This window comes from Pomacea canaliculata, linkage group LG12 (assembly GCF_003073045.1).
Source record: "Pomacea canaliculata isolate SZHN2017 linkage group LG12, ASM307304v1, whole genome shotgun sequence".
Classification (NCBI taxonomy): domain Eukaryota; kingdom Metazoa; phylum Mollusca; class Gastropoda; order Architaenioglossa; family Ampullariidae; genus Pomacea; species Pomacea canaliculata.
In genome coordinates, this window is record NC_037601.1 from 2,545,112 (window position 1) to 2,569,595 (window position 24,484).

Genomic DNA, 24,484 nt, shown 5'->3' on the forward strand with positions numbered 1-24,484 from the left:
TTGTCGATGACGTCACCGGTTCTGGGGAGTGTGCGTGTCGGTTCAGCAAATTTGTTCATTGTTGTAAACGGCGAACTTGACTTCTTCACGAACTTTAGACACGTTAGTTGGTAACGGCTGTATAGCCTGGTGGCTACCAACGAGGTCTGAAGACTGAAAGGTGGTGTGTTCAAATCTGACAGTGACAAATCAAAAAAGTGAGTGAGTGCGTGAGTGAGTGCGAACGCCGTTCACTGTCAGCAGGGAGTTGGCCCCCCCAACGCCGAACATCTTCCTACGTCACTGAGATATACTCTCTCTCTCTCTCTCACATACACACAACACTGAGCCGATCTGCTTGTTTGTGTTTACATATATGTACACGGATAAAGACTCGTATTCAGATTATTTATGACCAGTCATGATCTCATCTGGCGACCTGCTCTGAGCGAGCGGTCTTATGTTCCAAGTGCTTTAAATAGAACAAAACGTTAACAACGTCGGGAATAACGAGCAGTCCGAAAATGACGGTAACCAAGGCGACGCCAAAGTAACCAATCGCCTTAGCCGATGCTCGCGAGTCCGGCGCACTGTGCAACTTCCGGCGAGTGGAGGACAGGTTGCTGGTCTCGATGGCGAGGTCGGCCAGACGGTCCATGTAATCGTCCTTCGATGCAGTGGCATTGTGCCGAGAGACTCGACAGTCGCAGGGACACATTCTGATCATCCGGGGAACTTTTATCAATGATGATTTGGTTGATGCTGCAGCAAATAGAGACAGACACATCGACACAAGTCTTCTCATCACTGGCAATAGGTCGTAATAAATGAATGACAAAAGTTAACAAATTATTCAGGATTTTTGAATTACATTACCAGACTATACATTTTTAATTAATCATTTATACTTAGGTAACGAGCGTATCTACGACAGATTTTTGTCATGTGATTAAATGGTACTCTACAGTTTAACTATAAATGTATACGATGATGTTCACATTTATGTGATTTAAATAAACAAAGAAATTAACAATTTTTATCCTTTCTTTACTATTGTATAAGGTTTAGCTTGGTTGTCTCTACATAAACTCTATTCTTACCTGTTGGCTTCAGGGGCGATGACGATGATGATTGTTTTCTAGAAGGGTGACTGATGACAACAGTTTCAGCCTCTCCTGTTTGTTTACTTCCCATTTCCGGAAGAGACGCAGACAGAGACTGCGCAAGACTCGTCACAGAGAGAAAGCTGTGTAAGGAGTGGTCCATGGCATCACTTCCAACTGTGTTTAATGGCGAGTCAAGGACCAGATTAGCAGCTCCAGCACTGTCCGATGCCAGTTGATCTTTACTTTGCAAGCTGGTTGTAGTAGTGTCTGGGTCAGATAGCACGATGGACCATTTGGTTGTCATGGAAGTTTGCAGGGGAAGGTGATCTCTTGTCAATACACCCGACGGCCCATCGTCAAGCCGGTCTGCAGGCTCAGCAGTCACGCCTGTCGCTGTGACTGACTCATACATACGGGTACCAGGAGTAGCTAAAGATATGGCTGCTGTTGATGTTGCTTCGTCCGACTGTAGACTGTTTTCCAGATGTTCAGACGGAATGGTCGTGGAAATTACTGGAAGTTGTTCCGAGTAAATGGATGCTGAAATAGCCAAACCAGAACAGAAAAGTTGACAGTTGCAGTACAACAGTTGCCCTCTTCTTTTCTCTCTTTCTCCCCAGTTCGCGAGCTCTCACTCACTCATTCACTCCCTTGTGCTTGTATGCAATCTTTCTTTTCATTCTTTCTTTCCATTACTCAGTCTCATCAATCAGCAAAAACACGTGCACACATACAAACACGAGCATTATAGGTTTCCGACACTAAAACACCTGAAGTGTTATGTCGGAAAAGAGAATGACTGTCTAATATAACCCACTAATATAAGTAACATCGCACCATTATTTCAGTTACATACTTGTGGTCATCTGGTCCCCATTATTTGTCATGGGATCACAATCTTCATTCAGCGAGGTGTCGCTAGCCACAATGCCTGTGTGGCTTTTGAACATTACTGAAACATTAAGGTCTTTCTTAAGCATCAGTCTATTAAAAGAACTTACGAAAACATGACATTGTCATGTAGCAACAGAATAACATAAATAGAGTTACCAGGTGCATATCGTTTGCTAATGACTTGGTAAAGGGCACTACAACAGGTTTTATTCTTATTCCTAGTACAAGACCCCATTTAATTTATTCCAATATCACTTTCCGTTCTCGAGATACGCGCTTACACAAACTATCTTGAGGTGAAAGTTCAGATTCCTGACGTCACGTTTGTCCATCAATAAGCTAAATAAACATATGATTCCAGTTTTTTCATTGACTTGAACCTTTACAACGAAAAGGTGTTCATGCAGAATCCGACTTTTCTGTTGCAGGGTGTCAGAGACCACAATTTTTCTGGATGCTTTGTTTTGTGAGGGCGGTGGCCATCTCCTCCCTCGCAGCCTTCCTTCTCCAACCACCTAAGGTACCCCTTACCAACAGCTGGTGCGATACGGTTTTTAACCGAAGCAGCTCCACTTTCGGATAGTTCTCTAACCACTAGACTCTTTGCTTACCCTGGTTAGGTGCTGAATTTTTGTTTACACCTCATCATAACAAGATTATTTTCATGTATGTGATAGGAGTTTTAAATGAAGTAAGTAGAGGATTTAATTTTAAGACAATTCTTATCCTTACATTATTGCTTAAAAATAAGCTTTAGTTATATTTTTGTGGTAGAATTTTTTATTTTGAAAATTAAAAAAATCTTAACGTGTGGTCTTTTGGGAACACACACAGAGAGAGAAGGAAAGATTGAGGAAGGAGTCAAAGACAGCCCAAAAGATTTTGACTGACAGCTAAAACAGTTTTTGACATAGACTGTGCTGGTTTTCAATGGTATCAAGCTGCAGGCAAAAGGGTCGTCGCCGTTGTACATCAGACAGAGACCAAGGTTGTTGAACTTGAAGCCCCAGCAGAGGTCGTGCTTGTCGCAGGTCGATTTGCACGAGTCGACCGTCGTAGTGCTGAGGTTGGTGGAGGAGCCATAACACTCTCCAGCACCGGTGACAAATGAACAGTCTCCTGGACAAAGAATAAGCAAAAGTAATAAAATATTTTGCGCTTCAGTCATTAAAAGAATTGCATCTGATTAGAACATTTAAGAACATGGCTACATAAAGGACAAAACAATAAATGATATTTGGCAGACAATATTAGGTGTGACCGCAAGGTTTTACAAAATATTTCGGTGCGATTTGAGTCTGCTAGTATTCTTGCACACACCCCTTAAAAAAAGGAAAATGGCATTATATTAAAAAAAATCTACAAGCAGCTCAAAGAAGAAAAACCGAAACATTTGTAAGGGTGATGTCAATTCTCGTCTTTGCTTGTTTGGATAGATGATGATGATTTCCTACCTGCTAAAACTTCACAAATGTAGTGATGTGGAGTGGCGCAGGACTCGCTTCCCCAGTAGTGGGAGCTGGAGGCAGCCATCGCCACGCAGTTCCCGAAGTCCACTGACATGTCCCATCTGCTGCCGTCCGCCCACACCAGGCAGCCATCTTGCACCACACCCACAGCTGTGTTTGTCACATTGTCACTGCAGGAGGTGGTGTTGTGCAGCCCAGCCATATTTTGTTTGATGTTGATCTGAAGCAGTGTTAAGAACAACAATGACTTACACCTTCAACAAATGGAATAATTCATCAAAGAGCGCTTCGTGCGGCACACCTCTTGTAGATGTGTCACCTGTGAGCATTGTCCTTGCTTCCATCAGAAGCAGTCAGCGATTAGTACAATAGCCCTGATACGATTTCGCCACCTAACAAATCCTCTCCCTTTTCCCCCACCTGGTAAACTTATTGTAAATTTTGACCAATCGTGTATCCTTGAAAAAATTATCAGACATTCGAAAAGTCTAGGTGGGATGATAGTCTAAACATCATTGAGTACTCACACACCCTATTTGTTTTTTCTTTTCTTAAATTACATATCTTGAAATAAAGAGGTTTGCAATAATCGTTTGAAAGTTTGCTGGATATCTCCAATAATATTTGTATTTAACGCTACTTCATCTCCTAAACTTAAGATAATCCTTGTTTTTTTTTAATCAGATCCTTTCTGAGCCTACAAAAACATGACCCATCAGCTCCACACATTTCTTTTCTGTTGAAAGAATAAAATTCTTGACCTGGAAGAAGAATGTCGGGAGTAAAGAAAGGTACTGACGTGTACTGGGACCATTTGGAAAGTTTCGTGGAAGCTCGTGACAGCATGGTGTTCATGGCATTGTCCACCCGGACAAGCTGGCCCCTAGAAGTCGACAGATACCCGCTGCCTCCTGCCATGTCCTGGTGTCTTTGAACACTGTCAGGTTTGACCACTGCCTTGCTGCAAGACACCGAAAATGATTTGGAGCTTGATATCTCTGCTAAAAACACAAAAGGCTGACTGTGAAGTTTAACCTGATTTATTTGCGAAGCCAGGGAAATGCACAAACATGACTTTCTGGTTCTGCTTATCTAAACAAAGGACATCATCCACAAAAAGATCTGTTGAGGACTGCTAGTCACCTCGTCATAGCTTTGTCTCACTCGTTTTTGTTGTTTTGTTTTTGTCATCGTCGTTGATAGTTCAGATTCCAGGTTGTTGTTTGTTGTTAGGTTTACTCACCGACCACAACAAACACCAAGACAGACTCCGCAAAAAGAATTCTCCAGCTTCCCATTATTCATAACACCGCATCCACTGTGTGATGATGCTCTGAACACCAGGGACTGGACTGCTCTACAGAACTGCCTCAAGACTATTTCCTCCAAAAAACCGCCAAAAAAAGTTCTAATAATTTGCGCTTTCATGTTTGTCCTCTGCCAGTTCAGCAGCATTTTTTTCTTTTAGGCTGCGTGATGCCAAGTCTCAGTCTCAGGATATGACCAGACGAGTAAACCCTCTGTTTGCTGAAAGCAGAGTAAACATAGATCGTTGATAATCGATTGTTGTAAAGGGCGATGCTCTTCAGCACTGGAATATCAAAACACGAGAAATAAATCCGCGGAGAAGAATTCAGGGGGATGGCTGGCATCAACGAACAATGTACTGTGATAAGAAAGCAAAATTGCCCCTAATGACCTTTGCATCTGAGTGTTTTCTACCAACATTAAATTAACTATTGTTGGGGTCTTTGATCTGTAGACAGGTAAACTAATCAAAAATAAGGTAATAACAGCAATGCTAGGTGCAGCAAGACTTACAGGAACTGAGAGAAGAACTCAGTTGTTACAGAGGGAAACTGTAAATGTCAGGTTCAGCAGGTTTAACAAATGTCTTCAAAGAAACCAAGATAACAAAGCAATCTAATCTGCAATACTACAACATAACAACTAGTTAAGAACATGAGCATATCTATAACTGTAGAGTACTTATAAAGTACTTATAAACTTGGACACATCATTGAAACCTTGTGTATACATGACCCTTTATCCTCCATCACCGCCTCTTGCAGAAAAATTCGAACGTGAATGACATTGCTTTCCATCAATATCAATATTTAATATCTTTCTGAATTTTCGTCGATGAGTGTTTGTTTGTGTGTGTGTGTGTTTGCGCGCGTGCGACTACAGGAAGATTCCAAAAGCCGGAAATAGCCCTCCGATCAGTTACCCCTACCCTTAGTCGTGACCCTACAAGTCTAATAAAAATTTATCATCGATTCTCCCAGTGCTTCCGCGGGTGGACGTGCCTGCCATAAAGGATCCCGCACAAGGGGCTGAACCACGTTAACAAGGGGAGATAATAGCTGTCGCCATTATGTTGCTGCATTGTGTTGTGTCAGGAGCTAGGCTTAGCTCCCCAGCATGCTAATCAGTGCCTCGGGAACATTTATAGAAGAAAGAGGCAGGCAGAGGGACAGATTAAAGGAAGAAAGCTGCAGGACAATCCAACAACAGGTCAAACAGAAGGGAGACAACATAGCCCAACAGTCGAGTAACTCTTTGCCTGCATGTCTCTTATTTTTTGTGAAAGTCGTTCATCTCTCTACGAAACACAATCAATCAATCAATCAGTCAGTCAGTCAGTAAATCAACCTATCAATGACCAATCAACAAACTAATTCACCAATCATTCATTTATTCATGTAATCGGTCGATCTCTCACTTGTTAGGAAGGAACACTCCTTTGCAAAAGCGAGAATCATTTCTTTTCGACCTCCCCACCATTTCCCCAGACACGTCTTCAGCCTCAGTTTTGTCGTCAACAAGGTTCGTAAACAAACAATGATCTTTGCACGTGCCTAATCAAGGCCAGAAGCCTGACTGGCACTCCATTATTGCCAGAGAAACCAGGCAGGCGGCCACAGAAACTTGTTTTGCTGCTTTCATTTTAGTACACAGGTCCTTAACTACACCACGTACTTGCAACAATGAAAAAAAATTAACACTTAACGTGGAGTGGATGGACTCGAACAACTCACGAACTCCCTGACAATGAAGTGTGAAGACAGCAGTGTATTGCCGGTCCTGTACCTTTGTTACAGCCTCACCTGAGTGCCAAACAATTTTCAAATATGTACAATTTCGATCACCTTTACAAAATACTGCCTCAGTTTTGAGCGAAAACCTCTTGATCCGTTGCGGGTACCAGAAATGCAGTTTTCAGATGGTATTTGGGGGAAAAAGTCAGGACTTCAAAAAAGCACTTTCCCAACAGTAAAATGTGTGACTGTGGGAGATAGAGGAACTTATTTTGCACTCTTTGGCCCAATGCAGAGACTGCCCGTTGTGCATCGCATCGACCAAGGACGTGTATAGTTAGTTCGTGCATCGATCGTTTGATTTTTTCTGTTCATTTTCTTCTTTCTTAAAAAAAAAAAATCCCTTGTTGTACGTGTTGTTGATCGTGGAATTCGTGCACGTGACGTTCTGTATATCTTGGGTCTGGAGGGATGGGTGTGTCGTAGAGTTGGTGCACGGAACGTTCTGTAAGCAAATTTTGGTTTACAAATTTTGTTTTTATTATTCACGTAGCGTCTTGACTAAGTAGCGATCTGGATTTTTTTTTTTATTAAGTTTTCTAAACACAATCCTTCTCGCCTACGGCCATACCACGTTGAGCACACCGGTTCTCGTCTGATCACCGAAGTTAAGCAACGTCGGGCCCGGTTAGTACTTGGATGGGTGACCGCCTGGGAACACCGGGTGCTGTAGGCACGCTCTTTACTTTTCTTTCTTTCATTTCACACTTTTCTGTATAGTGTCTTTAACTTTTACATCTTGTCCTCATCTTCATTTCCAGGCATTTTTTGAGTGATGTAGGCAACCGTTTTCTTGTTCTCTTTTCTTATCTTTAGTTTGAAAGGATTTTTTTTTTTTTTATTGGGGATGGGGGAGGGTTGTATCAATTATGGTTTTGTATTGAAATGATCATCATCCACTCTAGGGTTGGCAGACGAATGCATCCGTGGTGAGACTTGTTGATTTATTGGTAGTGCAAGTAGTAAGCGCGAACAGTCCAGTACGGGTACATGTAGTATCATGACGAAAGAATGATGAACAGGTCAGCTGGAGAGCACAGGCAGAGGCGTGCTTAGGACTGTGCAAAACTGTGCACCTGCACACGTCCGCCATATCCCAGGGGCCGCCAAGCCAATATATATTGAATATAAACAGAAAGAACAATAATGACAGCTGACGACAGTGTGCGTCTTGTTAATTAATTAATGCGCTGTGTTTACTTGCTAGAGTCAGACTAGTAAGCTATTGAATATTCTGCCGTAATGAGAATCTCACGGACCGCCACCTGTTTATATTGACATTGGCAGGTGAAGTAGAGCCGGGCACAGTAAATATGTCAACAACAACTACCTTAGAGGTACTTGACATTGACTTTTAGTTTGTACAGGGGATAGCGCGAACGCAGTCCCCCTTACGCATAAATTACGCACTCGAGTCACCCACATTTGGGGTGATCGCAGGGGTCAACCCGCCCGCAGTGCAATGGACAGGCCTCACCCTGGGTGGACCTCCTTGATGATCAAGGTGCCTCCCGTGCCAGGTAAGTATGATTGAAGCTGTCATGTTCACCTCCCCTCACAAACTATTTGTGGGCTATTCAGTGGTGCTCTGAATTGTTTTGTATTTATAGCCTTTTTTCATTCATTGCTGTTGGTTAATTAGTGTAATTTTCTTTATTTAAAACAATGTGATTTGTGAATGGTATCTGTTATTTTATTTGACATTTTTGATAAAAATGCATGGTTAAATTTCTCAAATTAAGGTAAAATGACAAAAGATTAGATAACTGGAAATCTTCGCGCCATTACCCTGTTATGGTTACCTCCCTTTTTTAGTGATCGGGTGGCGAGCTCGCGAGACGGAAAGAGCCCAGTGTGTAGCTCGCTCCCAGGCGCTGCTGCTCGGGACAAGCGAAAACGGAGAGGCAAATAGTTGCAATAAAACAAAGTAACACAAAATAATAAAATATTTAGTTAAAACAAAGAAGATTGATTTACAACTGAAGATAAAATAACCAAAGATAAAAAGGGTTGAAAAATTTTAGCCTTTACTGCAATGGTAACTGAAAAATAAATCTTTGAAATTAAAATCTTTTAAACTCGAAAGGGAACATGTAAATGCTAAAAAAAAAATACTGATCGGCTGTTTACTACACAAGTGTTACAAAATAAAAGTGGACGGGTGGGAGGGGGCAAGGGGGTTGTAAACTACCGTTACGACATCGACGTCACAGCATTGGACTCAAGTTGTTTTCCTTCTCGAAAGAGTTCGAAAACTTGTGTAGCACACCTAAGCTGATAATACTTAGTTGTCAGTCGTGTAACCTCCCAACAAAATTATCAGGTCAGCATTGTGGTGTTGAAGTTTATTGACTAAACAGTTTGTGATGAGGTTTGTGCTTGTGTTTTTTTTTTTTTTTTGGTTTTAGTCATAAACAAAAATGAAAGAGAGAGATTAAGCATCACTGTCGTATATGTCATGGGCCTCATGTCGGAGCTTTCTGCTAAAATTGTGTGTTCGTTCTGGACTTTGAATTACACTGTTTCTTAAGGTTTTTTATGTTGTTTTTTTATACTACCGATGTTCTTATGTACATAAGCATATTTACATGTGTGTAATATTTAGAAGTACAGTGGTACCTCGACATACGAGTTTAATTCGTTCCGTAACCTTGCTCGTATGTCAAATTGCTCGTATCTCAAAGCAATTTTCCCCATTGAAATTCATTGAAATGCCATTAATCCGTTCCAGCTCCCAAAACACCACCTCAGTTGTTTATGTTAAGTGTTTTTGAATAAGAAAAAGTGTATTTACAAGAAGAAACATTTATTTATGAATAATAAATACATATTCTATAAAAACATATTAAATTCTTCGTTTGTGGAAGTGTGTGGGATCTGCTTCAGCAAATCACCGTAAATCGCTCGTGCCTTCTCACACAGGATGCTTTGTGTTAAGGTTCCTCCTTGAAGCTGCTTCTCTGTCACCCACACAGTCAATAGTTTCTGCATCTTTTCATGGAGAGAAGTCCGGAGCTTAGAAATTATTGTAACGCCCTTAGCGATATACACTTTATCAACTCCTGTTTAAGCTCAGAACATATCATTGATGTGCTACACCCGTACATCCTCGCCAAGTCAATTACTCGCACACCTTGCTCATGTTTTTCTACGATTTCACGGTTTAATTCAATAGACATCATCTTCTTCTTCGGACCCATGGTTACAAAAATAAATGGGATAATGTTTTGTAAATGTACAAAAAGCAAAAAACGCGAACCCAACTTATCAAAAATGCTTCGAAAACGAGGGAAACAAGCACACAACACAGACTGAGGTCTAGTCTGAGGTGGGAGAAACTGTTAGACGCTGCACACGACCCCAACATCCGCCCCGCATGTTGGGGTCGTGTGCAGCGGTGTAGTGTGCGATTCCTCGTATCTCAAATCTTGCTCTTATCTCGAAGCAAAATATCGCTCGCTCGGCGGCTCGTATCTCAAAACACTCGTATGTCAGGGCACTCGTATGTCGATGTACCACTGTACATGTACTTTTTTTGTGTGTCTCTTTGAAAATGGGCAGGAAATAAGGAATAGGACAATATTTAAATTTTGATGAAGTGAGTATTCAGGTTTTACAATTCAGATTTCCCACTCCAAAGATTTCATCATGCACAGTTCTTTACATTGGTTTTTACGTCTGCGCATTATGTGAGATAAAATTGAAGCTAACAAAACCATTGCAACTTCAATCAAAACAATTCTGAGATATTTTTTAATATTCAATTTTATTTTAAGTAAGAAAAAATTAATAAATTGTCACGTTGGATTGTTTCAGGTTCTTACTGATATGACACCAAAGATGAGTAAGCTTAAACATTGTGTGCAGTTTACATCTAAAAGTACTTTAACAACTGACAAAGAACAATTGAGGGTAACCTTAGGAGAACAGGAAGCCTTTATAAAGAGTGAATTAAACTCTGTGGTTTATCCACAAGAAGACCTACCTGATGATGTGAAACTAAAGTACCTTTCTCAAGATGCTACTTGTTTGATTAAAACTAAGTTTATTCCTAGTCAACATCTCCATGACATAAAACCTGAGCATACTGCACACATTTGAAAGCCAGACTGGATTCAGGAAGGTGGTGTGAAACTGGAGTACCATTCTCAAGATGCTTCTTGTTTGATTAAAACTGAGGACACTCCTAGTCAACACCTGCATGACATAAAACCTGTGCATTCTGCACATATTTGGATGCCAGACTGGATTCACGAGAATGGTGTGAAACTAGAGCACCATTCTCAAGATGCTACTTGTTCTTATGAGCAACCTCCTTGTGAAGAATTCAATTATATAGAAACTGAGCATGCTGCACACAGTGAAGAGACACCTCACCAGTGCAGTGTGTGTAAAGTATCTTTCAAAAGATTACATCACCTAAAAGATCATATGCTGAACCACAGTGAAGTGAAACCTCATCAGTGCAGTGTATGTAAAGTATCTTTCAAAAGATCAGAGTACCTAAAACAGCATATGCTGGCCCACAGTGAAGAGACACCTCACCAGTGCAGTGTGTGTAAAGTATCTTTCAAAAGATTACATCACCAAAAAAGATCATATGCTGATCCACAGTGAACAGAAACCTTACCAGTGCAGTGTAAAGTATCTTTCAAAAGATCAGATTGCCTAAAACAGCATATGCTGACCCACAGTGAAGAGACACCTCACCAGTGTAGTGTGTGTAAAGTATCTTTCAAAAGATTGCATCACCTAAAAGATCATATGCTGAACCACAGTGAAGTGAAACCTCATCAGTGCAGTGTATGTAAAGTATCTTTCAAAAGATTATATCACCTAAAAGATCATATGCTGGCCCAGAGTGAAGAGACACCTCACCAGTGCAGTGTATGTAAAGTGTCTTTCAAAAGTTCAGATAACCTTAAAGTTCATATGCTGACTCACAGTGAAGTGAAACCTCACCAGTGTATGTAAAGGATCTTTCAAAATATCAGGTTACCTAATTACAATTACAATTCTTTATTTATGAGGGGTAAAATAAGCAACTGAGCGCTTTTTTCCATTTAGCCCTTGCCCTTTATAGGGAACGAAATTAACTAAATAAATGAATTAATTAAGCATTATAGGAAAAAATTGAATAAAGAAGGGTGGATATTTACAAGGTGATGGTTAAGAATACATATTTACAAGGTCACCTGGAGTTGAAGGAATCTCTAGAGGCCTCATCTTGTAAGTGTTTAAATAGATGGCGACGAAAGCAGTTCAGGGAGTGCAATTGCTTGAGATGGAGAGGGAGGCTGTTCCAAAGCACACTTCCCGAGAATTTCAGACTTGATTTGAAGAGGTCTAGTCTAGGAAAGGGGATATTCAGTTTTGGGAAGGTTCTAGAGTTATTGAAAGAAAGCACATGCTTACCCACAATGATGGGAAACCTCACTTGTGCAAATAAAGCATACCTAAAAGAGCACATTTGTGACTCACATTGATGTGAAACTTTACCAATACAGTCTGTGCAATAAATCATTTTCACCCTCATGTCATTTGAAAGAGCATATGCTGATCCACCATGTTAACTTTCGTAAGTCCAGACTGTGTTATAATACATTTACACCCTCAGAGTATTCAGAACCATAGTGATATGAAAACTTTCAAGTCACTTTTACATATACTGCACTCATTTAACATTGCTTTGGGTCAGGAAGTGATATTTTTAATTTCTTTAGTGCTTAAAAGGTATTTTACTTACTGGGGCATCATTTGTAAATAGGCAAATGATTATGTGCCAGTGACAGATCTCGACATTGAAGGGTGCTTTAATTACCAACTCATAAAAACATTGCAGTTTAATGTAAGAGTGTCTTTTGAAAATTATGCTGTTTGAAAGAACCCATGTAGACATTAGTGAAAATCTTGACACATGAAATGTGTATAGTATTTTACATTCTCCAAGCCCTTTTTAAAAAGCCTTGTGGTAATTCAAATGGCAAGAAACTTTACTAGAACAGTGTATGATAATGCCCTTTTTCATTGAATAATTAACATTATGTTTCCATTCTTTGTCAATGATAAATAGCATTTGACATTGAAGCAGCATTTGAGATTTAATTGAAAGTAATAAACATTATAAGAAATGGTAATTTCTCTACCAGGAGAAGAATTTGTATTATTGAAAGAACGCATTCAGACATTGGTGAGAAAGCTCGTGTGTGCAGTATGTAAAGCTGCCTTTATGATCCCAGCTCATTTAAAAAGGTACGTGATACTGTGAGCTGGGTTTGATTCTGTACACTGCGGGTGGCTGGCTGGCGTAGGCGTGGTCAGGACGGCTTGGGGCAGGAAGATCTACTCACTCGACGGGCTACGTGGTGCACCTCGGTCAGCTGCACGCAGCAGTGGTTACGGGGCAGGAGACCAGACGCGTGTGGGCGCTGCACTGCAGTGGGCGGGGGCATTGCCCGTAGGTCCGGGTATTACTTGCTAACTGTGATCAGTTCTGGACATTTCTGTTTCCTGGGTATTCTAAATTTCCCAACTGTTCTCTGATGTCGCGGTCAGGTGGAATGGCTGGGAGTGAGCGGCAGTTGGTCGACACTTCGGACAGGGAACAGGTGACGCCTTTTCCTCAGGTGGTTCAGGAGTCCTCCGTCGAGAGGTAACTTTACAGTCTCCCCAGCGCATATGACATCCAAAAACACCGCCTCAAAAATTAGTGTCTCGTTTGAGATCTTTGAGGACGTCCTTCATTTCCATGATTTCTTTCCTAAGGGAAGCAACCTCCTGCATAACACTCGTACAGCATGGGCACTTGTGGCTGCTCTCCCTTTGACCGTGAAGCTTCTGCTTGGGTCGCCATAGGATTTTCTTGCCCATGTTGGGTCAGACTGGCGGTGTTACGACCTCTTTCCCCGATAGTGTGTTCACGTGGCGCTATCTCCTCGAACTCTGATGCCTCTCTCTTGTTCTCGAGTTCCTCACATAATTCTGGAGCGATCATTCTGGCAAGATTTTTGTGATCGTGTTTGAATAGCGTTTCCACGAAAGTTTCGTACCATCTGCGTTCCTTACGAGAGATGTTGAGCAAAAATACGCGGATGGCACTTCGAGTGTCCCATCATTCAACAAACCGTGTATCTTCTCAATGCTGCCATCGGGAAGCAGGTTCAAGCAGTAGGGTAGTATACAGTCCAGTTTAAGCGTTTCTTCAATTCTACCGGCAAATAACTTGATGAGTTCCTTGCGAGCGTCATGCCATTTTGAGTCTGGCTTCTCTTGCAGCACAGTTTCAACCACAATGCTGTTGCCAATCTGGAAATGACAGGTGACAACGCAGTGAACAAGAAATTATCATTTCTGTCGATCTAATATTATATTAGTTATTGCTACAGTGTGTTCTCTGTCTAGCCAGGTAACCTTTTATTATTCCTTACTATTCTTTCCCAGCAATCAAAAAAAATTAATTCTTGGGGTCATTTCGGTATTAAAAAAAAAAAGTCGAAGAATTGGTTTCTACAGAAAAAGTACATAAATATTATTATACCCATAAGTCTGTGTCGACTTTGTTGTTTCTTGTAATACATCATTGCTAAATATCATTATTATGCTCAAAACATACCTCAACTACAAGTCATATTTCAAAAATAAGTTGTAATGGTCATTTACCCTTCTTAATCATGAAACTTGTGTTCTGCGTGGGTTTCATTGTTCAATCAAATACTGCTGTCATATCATCCCATGCTAACACTGTAAATATACCGATAATACTATAAATTTAATTGTATATATAGTTATAATTAACTTACACTGTGGAGGCCATCAAAGAAGGCGCGCCATTTTCCTGGCTCTTTACTCTTCTTTATGTACTCGATGAGTTTGTCGGTTGCATCTTTCAGTTGGTTGTGTCTCTCCAGTTCCTGAATTTCAATGACTTGTTTCGTGTCCAAAACCTTTTTTTTTTTTAAAAGAAAAAAGCAGACAAAAACATGCAGTTAATCTCTGGTGCAGAATTTTTTCTCAAACCAGTTGTGAAAGATGACGCCATGTTCTGTGTCATTAATTTTGTTGCTATTAGTGCTGATGGACATGGCGGTGGGAAGGAAAAAAACCGAACAAACACAAACCCCGTTGTGTTTTAATGTAACCAACACGTCAGTCTCTGATGGCTACTAGAGTGGCTAGTCGTACCAGAAACAACACAAAGATCGAATTTCCACACTGAAGTTTTTAATTCAGTTTTTGCTCAGCGGCTGGCCTAACTTCTCTCTCTCTCTCAGATTCACTAAAAGCTCCACACCACTGTCAGCCCTGCGATTTATTTTCCCTTACCGTCGAACATTCTAGACCTTCCCCGCAACAATGACATTCTACTTTGTCGCAACAAAGACATTCTACTTTGTACATTACTACAGTGTTGAACATTCTAGAATATAGATGCAAATCTACATCATCATCCACCCCGCAGCAGACATTCTACTCTGTACACTACTAGAGTGCTACATTAAAACGACCAAATGTTTGTAAGAAGCAGTGATCATTTAACAAAGTAATTCGTCGGCGCGTAACCTGACGACAATGTAAATCGACTTAATAAAATGATAGAGAAATATATAACCATAAATATAACTCTTTTTCGTGGAAATATTAAGCATTCGAATACAATTACAAGCAAACTACTTTACATCCATAATGTTGAGTGGAAATAACTCAGAATAATTAAATATTAGTCCAGCTTGCTATTCGAGTTTAATGCGCAGGAATTTACCTAGTGCTCTTAAAAAACGATTGCATCTGTAACCGAACCGAACGCAATGGTTACTCCAGCAATCCCAGTTTTGGTAACTGTAAAAAGCAAAACAAACACACACACACAGAATAAAAGCTAGCCGTTACCTGAATAACAGACTGGAGCGCGGATATGTCCACAGTATCCAGCAGAAAATCATGGAATACATCTGTAAAACAGCCATTAAATGATGGATGGTACTTATGATCAATAAAACACATCGGGAACACATCTAAATGGGTCCCTTGCTCTTATTTAACCAGAAAAATGAACAAAAGGCGCGATGAAGAGTAAATAAAATAAACTGGATTCGCTACGGCCATAAATCTGAAATCAGCATGTTTAACGAGCTAGTAGGGTGCACAGTCCGGTACACACTAATAATTAAGTAAAGCTTAATGCAAGATACTATTTACACAAATCTGAGTGAATACACCCCTTCCATTCTCGAAATACACGCCTCACTAGGCAGAGAAAGAAATCAACAACACAGACATTAGGGTTTAGTTCTTTTAGCCTTTTAAAGAGACGTTACCATCGGCAGAAACAACAATTTACTTAAAAGTATTAATAAAGATGTTGTGTATTTGTACACAAGATATCTTTACATTCTGAAGGCCTCAACTAAGAAACTACAAAAATAATGTCAGGACACATTTTACTTCATTTATTTCTTCTTTTCTTTTCTTTTCTTTTTCTTTTTTTTTTTTTAAGAAAACTTGACATAACATTTCTCACTCTTCGGATTTTTTTTTCTATGGAGTTTAATCCTTTAATGTCATTTTTCCTCATTTACTAACCACTCACGTGTAAACAACTATATGCTCAAGTTGATCCTTGTGCGCTTGTCCTAAAGTTTGCAGTCTATATTATGTTAGTGAATGAAGTGTAAATATTGATAATAGAATTGTAACTATATTATTATATACTGGGAAAAATAATTTATAATTACAATTACATGGGGCCCGGAGGTCGTCTGCCCCGGGGCCCCTTGGCTCTCGGCGACCCTTATACTTACCTACAAGATATTCTAGCTGCTGCTCCTGCGACACCTCAGAGGTGTTGTCAGCTCCTACAAGCATACAAACAATCGATCTAAATTGTTGTTATTTTCAAAATAGTAAGATCCAGAAATTGCCTAAAACATGTCTACAAAATAAATCATCGTATTTATGGGTTTTGATTGATTAAATTGAAATAAGCGTGAGAAAGAATGTGTCACGAAAATACTGCATAAAAGATAAAAACATAAAACAGGACATAGAAAAATAAAGAACGTGCTAAAGGAAATATCACGATTTTCGATCATGAATATTGATTTTTATTCTGATCACCTGATTTAGGTGAGTGATCGAGCGTGCGTGGGCATCAGCATGAGAGAGACTGATTGTCACTACAGCAGACTTCGGTATTTATGTCTCACTCACTCCCCCACTTCTCTCTCTATTATCTATGCATCTCGTATGTTGTCATTAACATATGGATAAACACTATAATAACAGCTTTCGTGACGTATATTAAGTGTGACTGCCAATCAAAATTGCCTTCGATTAAAAAATCCTACTTTACCAAAAGGTTGGACATCTGAGTATAGAAACTATTTATGTTGAGTGGTTGAAGTAATATCGCGATCTACTTTTCATTTTACAGAAATTGTTTTATTTTCTAAAGGCACCCACAGTTGGTGTCATTAGCAACGGCAAGTGTGACGTCACATCCTTACTCTGACCACGAACTAATAATAAAATATATGTCCGTGATCTGACTGAGTCTTGTGAAGAATGGTGCGGCTTGTGCTGTACTTACCAATATCTTGTGCTGGATGCATCACCGAATCGACGTTCTGCAGAGGCTGGGACATGGAGTTTGCAGCCACGCTAGCCCACGAAAGTGATCAGCTGGAGCACTTCACGCTGAGACTAGAGGGTATATATGTATATGGGTCAGCCGTAGTCACTGTACAGTTCTAAGATATTTGACTCGTTCGCTTTTCAACAGGAATAAATGATTAAAATGTGCAGAAATATTTCGCGCGCTTTGACACTGAAAGAACAAGAAAGTATCTCGGTCGTGTGGAGGCTAAAAGGAAACCGAAAGTACTTTCAGACTGGGAAATCCGAAATGTACACGATTGATTGGTGACGTGCATTTATTTGCAGGTCTTCTTAGGCCTGTTAAATTTAAATCATCTTTAATCTTTAATAAAATAGTTTTTTAACTGCAGCGACATGGATATGATGAACGCAAACAGAAAAATAAAGATGCAGGTGCAGGCGCGAAACAATAGTTGTCTCCCTTGTACAAGCAGGGGAAGGAACCGCTTTGTACACTCAAGTTGTTGATGACCTGGAGCACGGACTAGCATAGAAATCTGTGACCTGAAGCTTGCACGGATTTTCAGGTGATAACAGCATGATTATTTATAACTTATATTGACTCTGTTCAAATTTTGTCATAATTATTATTGGAAGTTTTATCCATGTAATACAGTTAGATGTTTCCAAAATGTCATCCGCTTTTATATGTAGAATATATACCATACTTTCGATTTCGATTTGCTTTCGAGGTAGCGAGTTATATATTTAAAAATAGTCACACTTAAACCAGTCCACAGTACGTTCTGATAAGGTGGTTTTCCTGTTCTGTTTTAGTTTCATTTTTAAAACGTTTATACACGTTTCTTTCATGAGATACTATCAGACAGCTGGCTATACATATACAAACACGACGCATTGGACTGATGCCATCATCTTTATTTTCTCAAGAGTCTTGACTTGCACTAATTTTTTTTGTCGTAGCCATGAGTGCAGACGGTAAAAAGGGCATGAGCTTAGAGGATCAACTTGAATATTTGTTCGGTAAGAAAATGATGTGCTTCTAGTATAAATATTATCAAACGTAAAGTGTATACTTTGCAAACATGACAATAAGTTTTAGATGCGCATTTTTTTCTATCTAGAATAGAAAATAAAAACATATTCCAGTCAGAGATTCACCCCTTTTTAATAAGTTGCTTGGCATTTACATATTTCAATCATAACAATAGTCTGAAACATGATATGTAAATGGTTTTTATTATAGTTAAGTTACAGTTAGTTTTCTTCAACCTACAAATTATTATAAAATACTTACTTCCCATGCCAAGTAAGTATTAATAGCCTAGACGGATATTTTATATCAGAGGCGACTTATGATAATTTAGCATAATATTCAGCGAAGATTTTGTTCTGCTTGACAGAGGTATTCCATGAATTTCTTCTGAGTGAGCTACGAGTGTCACATCTACTTTGTCTCTTGGGATCAAAGATTAAAGTACTGAAAAAAAGTTTTATGTTTTCATTTAAAATGGAATGAGCACATTAGAGTGCATGCTGTCTAAGTGAATGAAGCAAATTATGACATGTTCGTTTACTAAAATTTGCTTAAGTACCATTACAATTTTTTTGTTAGCTCAGTAGTTATTAACCTTACCAGTTTGTGTCATTAAATTGTCATCATTATCACCATCATTGCTTAGTAATGATTGTGGGTAATAAGGCATCAGTAATAACTTTTTGATATTTTTATTCTAATTTTCCTGGTTTTCTGCCATACCTGGACTTTCTGCCTTCTGTGCAAGAGTGGCCCACCAAAAGTGCTTGACCTTTCCATTTCTTTTACAATGTGGCAGAAAGTGAAAGAGTGTGCTCACAGAATTCATAAGCTGGAGGATGAGGGAAATCAGCAACAAGCCAGCAGACTCTTCTTAGATGCTGTAAAAGAATCTGATGAACCTGGAAAATATACAGCAGTCTTTGAAGCTTTCACCGAAGTGAGCCTGTTTGAACAGCTATGAAATGACTGCAAATGCTTTGTCATAAGTTCATACTTTTATGAAGGAATATATATCTTATACAATCCATCCAGAATATGTTAATTAGACACAAACAGACCGTAAAGTAGTAATATTTGTATTTCCTTTTTATGTCATGTTATACTTTCCTGGTTTCTTTCAAATGATTAAATTTATAAGTTACCATGAATCTATAATTTATTTATAATCCAGTAAACAGTGCTTAGAAACAGTCTGCTATGTTACTAATGCTTATACACATGCAAACACTCTTGTATTTCGGTTCCCTTTAAATCTGCTTACTAGTAATCAAAGAATATGGGCAAAAGATAGCACAATGGTTAAGCTCTTGTTACAAGTACATTAAGGATCAGGTGTCCTGGGTTCAGATTTTTTTCTCAGGCTTACTAAAATTAAATGTACATTTTTTTAACTATATATATATAATTGATTTTCACTAATCTTTCAGTTCATTTTTTATCTACACTGTTACAGGTGGGATCTGAACTTATAGTGAAGGCACTTAAAGGTGAAACTCCAAATGACACATGGCACACAGAGCGAAAGGCAATGATAGATATATTTAGCCAAAATATTGAAGACAAGCTGAAGCTTGATGTTATTCTACCACATCTCAAGGAACTTTTCTTTGAAGAGGACTATGAGGCTATTGATTCTCAACTAGCTGCTGGCAAGACACGCTGTGCCATTCGCCTTATGCTACTGTTCATGCATAGAAAAAAACAAGATTGGTATTTAGCATTTATGAATGCACTTTTGAAGAATGATCATGAGCTTTTGGTACAACACATCGATCCAGATTTTTATAAGAAGAAGGTTGATGAGGCAGGCGGAATTAAAAAATCCAACCAAGAAAAGCAGGTTGACGTACAAAGTGCACAGCAGCTAGGAAGGGCAGGACATGTGAAAACCTCAGATGGAGTCACCAAGATTGTGCTTAACAGGCCAAAGGCTCCATTACCAGTCATTCAATCAAAAAAAAGATCTTCACTTAAAGATCATCCTAGAGATAAGCAAGCAGAAGAAACATCCAGCTTAATAAATTTAATAAATTCAAAGCAGAAAGATTCAGCTGAAAAACTTGTATCAGGTCTTCCTCCTGGCCAGGCTGCTGAAAACTTGCCATCTCTGAGTACTGTTGATGAGAATTATCCAGAGGTACTGGCCGCCTCTAGACATTCCACAGAATCGACTTGTGATTGTAGATGTTGTGCCAGAACTTTTGCAGAAGTCCAGTACCTTAGATCACAAATTCAGTCTGTGAGTTCACAATTATCAGAAGTCCAGTCTCTAAGGTCTGATATTGCTGACATGAAAGACTTTCTCAGATTTATAATTGGCAACCAAAAGAAGTAAAATGTCTAGTGTCATCTTTGAAGACAGACAAAATATTTCTTCTTACAAAGGTCTTTGAGTGTGTGTTTTGCCAAATGAAAAATGTAAAAGTAGAATTTACACAGTAATGAAAACTTACTTGAAAATGATGTCTGTATTAATTTATGTATAGATAATAAACTGCAGACTATTTCCAGCAAGCTGCATTTTATAAACTGGTATTTCAGAGTGCCAACATTAAATTAGCATGAAGTGACTTGATGCTCTGATACTACCTACCACATTGCATAATGTTTAAATTAAATGGTTACCTGATGACAAAATTTAAAATGACTGGATAATTCTTTACAATACTTCTAAAATCTTAAGCAAGTAGCATGTTTGTCCATTGGATACCAGAAATGCTGACCCATACAACCCATTTGCTTTTTGGCTACAGTTATTTCTATTAAACTATTTTCATACAGTACTTGATCGAAGTTTTCTGTCTGCCATTTCCTATGCATAGTATGCACAGCTGTGCTGCATCCATGCCACCCAAGTTGCCAAAGAATTTTTTCTTGACAAATGCAGTTTCCACATCTGAGGTGCTGAAATGTATAAAAAAACGAAAGATCTTTGTTAAATCATATCCAACCAACTTAAAGTAAACTGAACCCAGCAAACAAAATACGATAAAAATGACACTTTGAAATATGGATTCTTTATGGAAAGGGTGAGCATGTCTGTGATACAAACCTGCAATCCACAACATTAATTCTTATTTGTGTGTAGAAAGAATCCTATACCATGATTTCATTACAGTCTGCTTATAGATATCATTAACACACATATGAAAGATCTTTTCTTTCACTGTGACTCTTGTCTCATCTTTGAGTCTGGGTACACAATTTCAAATTATTTGTTTAATCATTTTTTATGCAGAATCCTTATTCATGTGGTAGTGGTATTATTTATTAAAAATGTTTTAATAAATGCACCTGCTTTCTTATTGTATCAATAGAGGCTGTCTATCAGGAGGGAGATATGTGTGTGATTATGTGCTATATAAATCACGTTTATTTTTATGTTTGTGTGCTTATGTGTCTGCTTGTGTGCACTGTGCCAATGAGTTTAGGAACACAAATAATGGCCCAAAGAAATACCCTACCAAAGAAAGGAAACAGCAAACCTTGGTGCCTTATCAGTTACCTAAGCAAAGAGTCTCTGAAAGTAAATGAGAATTGCATCAGCATCACCTCTGAAAAACTGATAACAGTAAACAAATGGGTGGCTTCAGGCCAGGCAGTAGCACTGTTGAGATCTTAACTGTCGCATCCTGCTAGAGAAACATCTTCAGAAGGATGTCAATCACAACTTCATTGACTTTGAAAAGGTTTTGGACAGTGTCTGGCATGAAGGGCAATGGCATGTGATGCAAAGATTCAACATTGAAGGTCTCGTCCAGATCGTCAAAACTAAGGGTGCACACTATATCACCTTTCAGTTTGAAAAGGTGTGGCTTCATTTGTGCTACACTACAGTTGCAACATGATGAAGTAAAACTTCTATTTACAATATTCCATATTTAAACAGTTTTTAACTATTTGATACATGTTTGTGTGATATTTACTACTTATCAAATTTTTAATAACTGCACTTGTTATGCTTTGTATAGAAGTTTTATATCTTGCAGTCTTAGTTACAGGTTTTTGGAGCGAATGGGCACTCACAATACACAGTCAATTTTACTTTGGAGAAAAAGAAAATATCAGAGTACCCGGAGAAAAACTGACCGTTTTGTTTTCATTGCACTGCATAATCAGTGCTAAAATGTTCATAGCATGCATTATAGATATTTTATCCAGGCCATTTTGAAGCCTCTAGAGTTGCACATGGAATACTCTGACGGGTGTAAAATTTAGGCTGTCTTGGGATTTTTAGTCAAATATTAGAACTATACAGTATAAATCTTTTCGTAAAATGAACAAAAGTCAGGGACTACACTTATCACTTCCACAAGGGAAGCAATATTACTCACTCCTGTATTTTATGTTGCGTGTGTGGCCTCCCTTGCGCTCGGATTCCCTTCAGAGTGTCTTGAGGTTCCATTTTGCCTTTGGACTTAAATAGACGGGGTATGTCATGGACGGGATGTGACAAAAATAATATGGAGCCTCGAGAGAGTGAAAAGCAATAAATTAAAAAAAATAGTGCTTCTTAGGACGATTGAGTCACGCTCTCCGCTCCTCCCACTAGTAAATTCAGATTCTTGTTCATGAGCTGTAAAGATGAGTTCACTTACGCGAAACGGCAGCATTCTAATTACAGCCATACTGATGATACTGCCAAGAAGGTAGGTCAGCTCGGCCCATTTTGGACAGTTTGGACCTGACAGGTATTACTTTGTACTGAAGGGTCAAAGGTATGATGTGGAACCCCTTGGGAATATACTCTTTTTAAAATAATATTTTCACATGAACGTAAACCTCAAAGCAACCTGCATCAGATACAAGACCTACCCGTTTGTAGGTCTTGTGGTACCATACGAACCGGGTGCACTGTCAGATTTGCAGGTTTAAAGTTTTGCACCTAACCTATACAACAATTGAAAATTGTATTTACAACTATATTACATATTTGCAGAGGGATCAGGTGGTGTTTTGTTTATGTTCTTTTTCGGATGGGGAGATAATGGTGGCAGCTTAGCTAGTAAAGGATAAGTGGACTCTAGTTAGAGGTCTTCCCAAACATCCGGGTACCTGGTTGACCCTAACATGACAAAGGTAAGACAGGATCTCCGACAGATGACTCAACTCCAGTGAACGGATGTGTGCAGCGTACAGCGGCCACACTTATTAGTATGCCTCAATATTTGTAGTGGGTCACGACAGTTTCATGTCCGTCACGAAGATCCAAACTCCTTCAAGTCAAAGGTCGCAATGCCGTAAATTTTTCAGCACGTGGTGAACCGAGGGCGACAAAGACCGTCATATCACTAGCAACAGCACGTTGCCCTGCGGCTTGCAGCGAACAAATTCCTCTGAACCATTGATGTAAAACAGTGCTCAGGTACGATGACTGGCACAAAGGAAGATTGATTGCAAAAAAAATAAATGAATAAACTCGACGAATAATACCGGCATATTCATATGACGCCCCTTACATAAATATTTCAGTTAAAAAAAAATAAAATCGCAAAAATATGCATTGACAACCTACCTTTAACTTAAAGCTTCAGGCATTTAATTTCTTTTTCATTGGCGGGATGATTTGGCGTGTCACTTTACTTCGGGGCGCCACCAAAGCCACCTCATAAAAATGCTGTTGCCGCGGTGTAACGGACAAAAGGGTACATGCGCCGTTACCAGGTCCCTTGAGGTCAACGCCATCAGAATTTGGTGTCCCTTCAGTGTTTGTGCAGAGAAATGAAATTCTCCACATTCTTGTCGGTTGACGAATATAGGGGAAAGTACGGAAGTACGCAAAGAGGGGTGTGGAAGGGAACGAGGCAGGACATTAAATTGTCATGACCCAGCTGACCATTGTAAAGCAAACTTATAGGAAGTTATAGCTAAAGGTTTTTTCTTTTAAAATTCATTCTCTTTCCTGCTGTAGCTGATCATAATGGTGGCGCTTATCAGAAAGCAGAATTTCTTTTATGGGGAAATTGAACAGCACTATATATATCGTCGTAGCTCAACACCATTTTCAATCATCTTTAAGGTCTAGACGGGTGCAATTTTTTTCTGATGAGGGGATAAGGCTCAATATAAAATAGTGATAGTGGAAAATATAGCGAATCTTGCTCTGAGCTTTACCCAAATTTCAGAAAACGTGCATCCCACTACAACTTTAACATTGGTAATGTGAGGGTACTTATATCACCGTATTGTCTGATATTATTATCAACAATGTGGGTGTTCGTCATGTTATTTGTCATTCATATCTTGCTGATTGAAAGACCTACGATCGAAGAGCTTATAGAT

General features: G+C 39.2%; 2 protein-coding genes, 2 long non-coding RNA genes and 2 other non-coding genes across 7 annotated transcripts; 2 read left to right on the forward strand and 4 right to left on the reverse strand.

Moving 5' to 3' along the window:
• Nucleotides 1-400: 400 nt before the first annotated feature.
• Nucleotides 401-17,247, reverse strand: LOC112577093. 2 transcript variants are annotated; one of them, XM_025260038.1, is made up of 8 exons: nucleotides 17,135-17,247; nucleotides 16,347-16,400; nucleotides 15,436-15,497; nucleotides 3,434-3,668; nucleotides 2,871-3,098; nucleotides 1,942-2,037; nucleotides 1,080-1,625; nucleotides 401-741 (listed from the first exon to the last, which is right to left on the reverse strand). In XM_025260038.1, exons 1-8 carry the CDS (start codon nucleotides 17,187-17,189, stop codon nucleotides 407-409), a joined length of 1,611 nt encoding a protein of 536 aa, XP_025115823.1. In that variant the 5' UTR covers nucleotides 17,190-17,247; the 3' UTR covers nucleotides 401-406. The 2 variants fall into 2 exon arrangements, with proteins under 2 accessions (XP_025115823.1, XP_025115824.1); XM_025260039.1 differs by lacking the exons at nucleotides 15,436-15,497; nucleotides 16,347-16,400; nucleotides 17,135-17,247 and adding exons at nucleotides 4,248-4,409; nucleotides 4,692-5,125.
• Nucleotides 7,107-7,225, forward strand: LOC112553507. The gene has a single exon (XR_003097063.1). It is a non-coding gene; the product is annotated as a 5S ribosomal RNA (ribosomal RNA).
• LOC112553508 lies at nucleotides 7,914-8,077 on the reverse strand. Its single transcript, XR_003097064.1, has one exon. It is a non-coding gene; the product is annotated as a U1 spliceosomal RNA (small nuclear RNA).
• Nucleotides 10,299-11,374, reverse strand: LOC112577096. Its single transcript, XR_003102002.1, has 2 exons — nucleotides 11,302-11,374; nucleotides 10,299-10,968 (listed from the first exon to the last, which is right to left on the reverse strand). It is a non-coding gene; the product is annotated as an uncharacterized LOC112577096 (long non-coding RNA).
• Nucleotides 17,114-21,495, forward strand: LOC112577094. Its single transcript, XM_025260041.1, has 6 exons — nucleotides 17,114-17,254; nucleotides 17,553-17,729; nucleotides 18,127-18,186; nucleotides 18,567-18,640; nucleotides 18,999-19,139; nucleotides 19,656-21,495. The coding sequence occupies exons 3-6, from the start codon at nucleotides 18,129-18,131 to the stop codon at nucleotides 20,535-20,537; spliced, it is 1,155 nt and encodes a 384-aa protein (XP_025115826.1). The 5' UTR covers nucleotides 17,114-17,254; nucleotides 17,553-17,729; nucleotides 18,127-18,128; the 3' UTR covers nucleotides 20,538-21,495.
• Nucleotides 19,391-24,009, reverse strand: LOC112577095. Its single transcript, XR_003102001.1, has 2 exons — nucleotides 23,718-24,009; nucleotides 19,391-21,106 (listed from the first exon to the last, which is right to left on the reverse strand). It is a non-coding gene; the product is annotated as an uncharacterized LOC112577095 (long non-coding RNA).
• Between the last annotated feature and the right edge of the window lie 475 nt (nucleotides 24,010-24,484).